The sequence below is a fragment of the Humulus lupulus genome, chromosome 2 (assembly GCF_963169125.1).
Source record: "Humulus lupulus chromosome 2, drHumLupu1.1, whole genome shotgun sequence".
Classification (NCBI taxonomy): domain Eukaryota; kingdom Viridiplantae; phylum Streptophyta; class Magnoliopsida; order Rosales; family Cannabaceae; genus Humulus; species Humulus lupulus.
In genome coordinates, this window is record NC_084794.1 from 169725449 (window position 1) to 169733839 (window position 8391).

The window sequence follows — 8391 nt, forward strand, 5'->3', positions numbered from 1 at the left end:
GATAAAACATTGAGTAATAAATGGATACAATTTCAAATTACAAAGTACTAAATGATCATTATCGAAAGTATAATGTATGAAGTTTGTATTTCGATAAAACTCAAGGTACCAAATAAATATTTACTCAAAAATTTTATAATATAAAGTTCTTTTTCAAAGTATTTTCATATTAATAAAAAAATCTTTTATGAGTAAATTAATAATTATGAAAATTATTTTAATTTAAAAAACAGCTTCTGAAAAGTCATTTTGGGACTACTGCTTCTCACAAAAAGATTTCTAAATTAAAAGGATACATTTTACTTTTTACCCAAAACACCTCCAAAATGACTTTTTTAATTATAGAAAAAGAACTTGTAATGATTCGACAAAAAGTGACACCAGCTTAGCCATGTAAACTAGTGTATACACTTCATAATCCGATTTTACGCTACGAGGCCAAGCAATTCTTCATGAAAGTTTCTTGTGCCCTGCAAATTGTACAACTTTAAAACATGATTAGATGTTTATCACTCATTAAACCGCTGTGTAATGAAGAGATATGAGATAATAAAATGCAATTAAGTTATGTTAATTTACCTCTAAGAATGTTCTAATACTTGATTTTCCAGATTAAAGAGGAATGCGAAGGATCAACTGCGTAACTAAGATAAGGGGAGATATTGTTTGATAATTTGTGCATTAACAACTTAGATGTTAGTAAAGACAGCAGCTCCTTTTGCTTGGACTTTTTTCTCTTCAGAACTTGGACATAAGCATTCAGTCCAAGCCATTCAACTTCATTGTTTTTCAGATGTAGAATCGGGCGGATGTTAGAACCAAGACGGCCCCTGGAATGCATCCTTCTCTTTATCAGAGAACTCGTATACCTAGAATCAATAACGTATTTGCTCAACAACATCGTAATAACTATAACAATAAAAGTTTCTACACTTTTTTACTTCAAATTTTAAGGAATTCATATGCCTAACAAGAAATCCAGCCAATGCGCATATAAGAAGTTTAAACTTGCTTAAACATTGATGAAGAATGATCAAGTAAAAGATTAGACAAGCAATTTTGATGCAAGGCATATTGAGAAGGTGGTATAACAGAGAGGTGATATGCATACCTGAATGATTTCTTAATAATTCTCCAATAAAAAGCAGTGTGAAATCTGCAGATGTATGATAAGTCGCAGAAGTAGCAGTGAAACTTCATTGCACAGACCAGAAATGCTTGAAATATATTTAGTCTGACAACACCTGCTGAGTTGATTTTGGAATCGTAGAATAACGGATGACATTTAGGCCTCATATAGCTGCACAACTTCGATTCTAACCGTGAACCAGGTTTGTCATGCCAAGAGACCGTCAGGCTTGAACTTAAATGGTTTTTCAAATGCCTGAAAGTTTTGATGAAATGAGAAACTGATAATGCAGAAAACACATTTATTCCCTAAGATAACCGTGCCTTAAGTACAATGACAATGTTTTCTTTGCAAGCAATAGTATCAACTTTCTTACCTAAGATAACCATATGCAATAAGTACAATGACTATGTTTACTATTATTCTTTGAATGGAACTTGCAGTAGAAGTCTAACTAAACTCAAAGACCAATGAGTAATAAAGTTATAATTGTGGTTGCACAACCATAGCTTACCTTGTAAATTCGTGCTGTAGTGTTAATATTTATTTTTTCCCTTCTTGGAGTGATGTGGAAAATGATAATAATAAATTAGGATCATTATTATGGTAAACCATAACTTAAAGAAAAAAAAAAGTTTTATACAGAAATTTACTTCGTGTAGTCTGCTTGAACTTCTAAAGTGCAACAATTAATAAGCAAGCCACTCCAACGTATGAATGAGACACCATCTTCACCAATACACAGCCTGTTTGATGGAAGCTTTGCTATGTGACCGACGTCAAAATTAACAGAAAACTTATCTGCATTCATGTAGCAGTTATAATCCTGAAATCCTCTCCACAACCTTGAGAAGAAGCCTTCAGCCTGCTGTTTTGAGGTCGATACAAAAAGGAAATCATCAATGAATCGAAGTAGCATATATTTTATGTTTGATGTGTAGATCTGAGCACCAGAAGCATATGACCAGTTATGTTGTTTTGATCCATCTTGAATAGCAGTTTGACTTATCCTCTCAAGAAATGGAAAGATGACCTTCTTGTCCATGTCGCCGTAGTATAATGAGCAAAGTAGAGTAGATAGAACACTTCCTTGAGAAATACCCACACGTTGCAAATAAAACTTTTTATCCAATTGCAACACATTGCGCTTTATATGCTCATTTAGATCAAATAAGAGCTCACTCTTCATCACAGTCTTGCTGCACTCCTGAGAGAAGAGATAAGAAATCAAAATAAAGTTGAGCTTCCCCAAACTAGAAAATAACTTTCAAAGTACAAACTTTGAATCTCAGAAAACAAGGAATAAGAATTTCAAGTAAGTTTACAACAATGCAAATAAATTTATGAAGCAACCATAGAATTCTCTCTTGCTCTTTGTCTAAAGATCCAGCCGTAAAACCTTGTAAAAGTGTTTTCACTTCTTATTGAAACAGAGAAATAAGAAACACCCACTTGGTTCTCTCCAAGAGCAAAGCTCAAAACAGAAAACAATTTCCCACATACCCCTACACACACACACACACGCACACACACTCTTCCCTTGTTATATTCCCTCCACACTTCCATAACATCTGCCCCACTAGCTGCCCAAAAACGTTTGGCACCTGACCTCACTTGTCAGCTAGGAGACCTCACAAACTACAATTCTTAGTACGAGAATAAGTGATTCTAATAGGAGGCCTATCAACTTCTTATTATTTCAGGTTGTAAGTCTCACTTTTAACTAGTATCAACTTGCTCTTGCAGTCTTGATAAAGGACCAAAACAAAAGCAGTTTTTGCTACATAACTTGTAGACATTAACTACAAAAATGCGCCCAACAACATAACATAAATAAGCAAATATCTTGCATCTCTCCAAACTGAAAAAGATGCATGACTTGGTTCCACATATTATGAAGTTGTTGTAATTTCAATAATTTACTATTATTATTTTATTTTATTTTTAAAAAAAAAACAGAGAATTTTATAGCCTAACATGAAATAAATTACAATTACCTGATTAAGAAGAATGCTATTAGTTGACTGGCATGGGATTAAATATGTTGCACTTGATTTGATAATTTGATCCAGTAATATATAATGGTCATGAACCCACAAGGAACTCTTTGTACAGCAAACTTCACAAGACTGTTTTAGTGTATATTTCTCATCCCTAATGACATCTTTTATTACAGAAAGCAGCATCTTCTGTTCAACAGAATCAAAGGCTTTTGCTACATCTGAAACAATAATAAAGACCCCAGGTATGTTTGATGATCCACCTTTCAGCTGAATCAGAAACGAGCACAACCTTCTATAGACATCATTGTAATCAAACACAGATGATCCTAACCTTTCAGGCTCTTTCGATTGTATACCTTTCAGAACAGAATGCGTATCACGAAGAACAGAATTAACAGACTTGAAATGGTGAAAACCAAATGTCTTTTGAACCAACCGCATCCTTTTACTGATTCTGGAAGATTTATTTTTCCAGCAAGTCTCCTGCTGTGGCATTCTTGACGGTGCTTTTAGATTTGCAAGCAACCTTATTCTATTTTCTTTGGGAAGAAATCTAAGCTTTGAGAAACCAAATCTTCTACACTTTATAATATCTCTAGTTGTTGCATTGTCCAAGTCAACATAGTTCTGATCTTTCAAACAATTAGTGGCCATCTTTTTCACCTTCTCCCAAACTGACTTCTTATAGTAAAACAAATCCTGTTTCCCACATTCACTTTCAGTGACGTAGAAATTAGCTTGCAACAAAGGCACAACTACATATGAAAAGAACCAATAAATCCAGCTTTCTAAAAAAAAATTTCTAATCCTGTAAGTAGCTTCATTCAATTCACTGGATCTACTAGTCTCTAACATTTGGCCCTCCCCATGTTGTAGCACCTGATTACTCAGAAGGCATAAAGAATGATCATTGAAAAAATAAGGAAAGGCTGATGTTTTCAGTTTATGCATACATTGTTTTAGAGAAAATCTTTCAAATTTCCGAAGCTGAATAAATTTTGAAATGTTTCTCCTTAATATTCTCCAATTAGTTGGAGTTCCTAGCAATTCAGGAGGTATGATACTCCTACAAGCAGCCCATACAAATGAAACCACCTGACTTTTCAGGCAATAAGATTTAATTGCTCTGGGATCATTGGCTTCCAGAGAATTTTTGCTCTGATCATGAGATTTCTTCAGTACCTTGTTCTTAGACTCACTCTCCTGAAACCAAAAGTCATAATGAAGTGTTTCTTTTTTTCCTTTTGTGGCAGAACAGTGATGATTAAATAATAAGAATTATCAAGAGTAAAATAAATTACACATGATAAGATTGTCTTGGCATCTGCAAGGATACTTTTTTTTTTCTTTTTTCTTTTCCTTCTATGACACAAAATCACTTTAATCTAATAAAAAATATGAAAAGTGGTCATGGAAAAAAATAGTTATCGCATGTATCAGAAAAATAAATGCATGCCTCTAACCTTAAAGGAGTCTTCAGAACTTTCTATCTCATTTTGGTCATATGTTGGAACAACACAATGTTTATTCAATAAATTCAAGTGCTGGCAATTCTGAGCTCTGCGAATAAGAATCTTGAGCAACTTAGTTAGTGAGTGATACCTGGAAATCAAAGACAAACAAAAAACTAAGACAGCGGATAGAAAAAATTTATCCTTTTCTGATCCAAAGAAAAACAAAAGCCACAATCAAGATACATTTATCCAGACCCTGATAACATCCTGTTGAGCAGCCAGCCTCAATTACCCCATAATAGAAATCAAGAAAATGCTTATGCTTCAAAGTGAAAAGAACAAAAAAAAAAAAAACAACTGAGGAACACAAATCTTTAATAACCAGCCAAAAGGTAGAATATGCTACAATAAAATCATCACAGATAAAATGCATGATTTAGTTGAGATCCAAAGTGTTGTATGCTGCTTACAGGCATACAGAAGTATCTGAGGGAGAAGGACCAATATTTTGATAGCAGGGTTCTCTGCTAGAACCTGCCAATGTACCAGATAAGCCAAAGATACTCTCAAGAAGAAGAATTGAATCAGAAGAGTTGGGCTTCAAAGAATTTAGTATATCTGATAAGATTAAGGCAGCACAAGCTTAAAACCCCGTGAAAAGAAGCAAGAAACGTCTTCAATAATGTAAAACTATATAAGCCCCAAGTAGTAGTTAGGAAAAACAAATATGGACGAGTATACAACTGGCTGCTCTTTAAAGATTCATCATCACCAAGTTAATAAAAAATCAAGTATAAAAAACTATATTGGCAAAGATAAAACAGTCCAAATAAGTATGGAATATTCACATTAAAAATGGAAAAATGAGCATACATGCTGTATTTAAATGAGCACAAAAGGATACGATTCCTTGGTAAAACCGATAAGGAAGTTTCCGAATTATAGAATAGGAGCTTTCTGTTTATTTGAGCCTCTTTGGTAGTTTTCTTTGGCACTTCTCTCACCAAATAACAGCATTTCCACAAATTCTGCCAGAGAAATATAAGGCGGAAAATTGATCCTAAGAAAACATGATGCTGTAATGGAACTCATCTTCTGAGGTTAGAAAGTTTTACTGACTATCTCTAGTATGGTCAGGGAATTCGATTACTTTGGAAAAACAACCTTGACAACTACAGAACAATCCAATGATTAGAAAAATTGGTAGCAACGTTTGATCATACAAGCAAGTATTAAATCATGCGAGCATGAACATATTTAGATGATTATCTGAGAAAGTGTAATTGAAGAAGGAAACCAAAAGGGAAACAAAAAGAAAGTAAAACTTTGAAATGACAAATAAGTTTGTATCAATTAGCAAAATTCATCACAAGAATTGGCATTCATAACTAATAAGTGATAAAGAGTAAACTGTCAATCAAACAAATATAACAGACCTAGAAAAATGTAATAACCAACAAATCTGTAAATCTTTAAGAAGTTAAACACGAACAGAGACAGAAATGTCTGCACTCTATCAAATGAATCACCTTTTCACGGTAAGAGCAAGCACTGTTTTCCGAGTCACATTTTTCAGGCAGCCAATGTTTATTCTCCATATTTCTTGTACAAGGAGCTATAGCTGTTCCTTGAAATTGCTTGTGTTTTCTACTACGCTGCCAACGAAATGGTCTTGAACGTTTTCTAAGTAGTTCTAGACTCTGATTTGAGTGTTGTTGAACAGGCTGACTGGAATTATCTCTGACATTTACCATTAAACCTGTTTTCATTTCCATAGCCGCTTCAGATGAACTCACTTGGCTATGTTTTTCCTCATGATAACTTCTATATTTATAGCAACAAACACAGGAAAAAGAGCTTAAAACTCCTTCACTACTTGACGTCGTAACTGGTCCCTGCTTCTTTGACAATGGAATGACATTATCATCTCCTTTTCTCTTCTTTCTGGGGCCTGAGATAAATTTGTAGCGTTATTACAATTTACAAGCAATTGCAGATCATACAAATGTAGATAGAATCATAGGTATTGGAAGCCAATCAAAGTAAAACATCAAACATTGCAATTTCCAAACATAGAATCATAATATCAATATCAACAGCAGCAACCATAATAATAATGAAAAATAAACCAACCCCACATAGAAAAAAACCTTAATATTAATTGGAGTCATAATAATACACAATTTTAAAGACACGTGACAAAATCTAAATAGACAAAGTTTAAAGTTGTTACCGCTTTGAGATTCTAACTTGTGCTTCTTCATTGAAAAGAATAGTTTACTGATAGGAGAACCAGCTACCTGATGGTATCTCTTATAAACAAGTGGCAAAAATATCCATGCATTCTTCAGTAAGTAAGCCATGATTTCGTCCCCAACCTGTCATATACTACATTTTTATTTTTAGACAACTACAATTTTTTTTTCGCGGGGGTGTTTGGGATATAGAGAATGACATACCCTCTGTAGCAAAAGACACCAAGCCGGAGCAGTTAGAAGCTCCACCAATGGACTTGACTGAGTATACTGTCAAATATATACGCTCAAATTCATACGTACTAGTCTACTACATACATATAATTGTCACAAATACACACAAACAAGAACAAAATGTGAAAAAGGAAGAAAACTTGAGAGTACCTTATCGTAACCGCTGCAAATTACGTTTGAAGTCACAGAATGGTCAGAGATGATCATTTCAATGGTTCTCGCAACAATCTGATGCTGGGACCAGTGCGACTCAGTGGAGAAACGAGAGATGGTATTCTTAGTCGCATTTTCCGAAATTACCACGAAACATCGGTCTAGAAGCTTCCGATAATCGGAGGAATCCCCCGGTCGAAGGAGGAACGACATGCCGTCGGCGTTGGAGGAGGAGGGCGTGGGAGTAGGAGACGGATGTAAGGAAACGATGGTATTCGAAAGCGTGCGCGCGCGACTGCCGAACAACCTCCATAGAACCTCGGGAACTCTAGTACGTTTCTTGGGCATTTTCTCGGGAGAGTTACGGTGGAAAAGAGGTGGAAGGGATGGAAATGGACTCGTTTGAAGAGATTTTTGAGTGACTTCCCCAGCACGCAGACAGCACCGTGGAAAGTCAACATTTTAACTACTTGTCTAAGAGTCGTTTCCCGCGCAAAATAATATGAGACTTTTTTTTCTTATTTTTTTTAATTGAACCATGTTGAAAGTTGTGATAGATTTAGCATATTGATAAATATAAAGATTTTTACAGAATAAATACATTTTATATTTGTTATAGTTAAATATTTAATTTTTTAATTTTATGGTAAAAAAGTATTAAAGATAAATACTTAATGCAAAATACGTAAAGTTTTAAAATATTACTTTTTTTCAATACTTTTTATGTTGGAGTTGTTGAGTATTGACTCAACAAATATGTATTATTCTCTAATTTATGTATTTTTGTTATCAAAATAGGTATTTTTAAAATTTTTATTAATTTAAAATGTCTTTTTAATTTTTTTTTCTAATTTAAAATATTTTTTTTAAAAAATAAATATAAAATAGACCAATTACAGAGTAATAAATGTCTGCTTAGTTAGTATGTTTAATAGTTCCAATACAGAAAGTACTGACAAAAGTAATATTTTAGCAACTTTAGGTATTTTTAACACAAAGAAAAAAAAATTTAGGTATTTAACTATAATAATTGTAAAACATTGAATATTTACGTCGCAAATACCTTGTAAATATAAATTTTCTAATTACAACATTATTATTAATCATTAATGAGATACTTTCTGTACGCCCTGGCTTTCCCACGGGCTGTTTAGCAGGACGAT

At 33.6% G+C, this 8391-nt stretch overlaps 1 protein-coding gene across 2 annotated transcripts; it reads right to left on the minus strand.

Moving 5' to 3' along the window:
- Positions 1-236: 236 nt before the first annotated feature.
- On the minus strand, positions 237-7787 carry LOC133818706 (telomerase reverse transcriptase). 2 transcript variants are annotated; one of them, XM_062251738.1, is made up of 12 exons: positions 7226-7787; positions 7046-7111; positions 6820-6964; positions 6116-6537; positions 5491-5614; positions 5057-5204; positions 4596-4734; positions 3127-4335; positions 1783-2336; positions 1112-1384; positions 580-869; positions 237-470 (listed from the first exon to the last, which is right to left on the minus strand). In XM_062251738.1, the coding sequence occupies exons 1-11, from the start codon at positions 7574-7576 to the stop codon at positions 593-595; spliced, it is 3708 nt and encodes a 1235-aa protein (XP_062107722.1). In that variant the 5' UTR covers positions 7577-7787; the 3' UTR covers positions 237-470; positions 580-592. The 2 variants fall into 2 exon arrangements, with proteins under 2 accessions (XP_062107722.1, XP_062107723.1); XM_062251739.1 differs by lacking the exons at positions 237-470; positions 580-869; positions 1112-1384 and adding an exon at positions 1494-1683.
- Between the last annotated feature and the right edge of the window lie 604 nt (positions 7788-8391).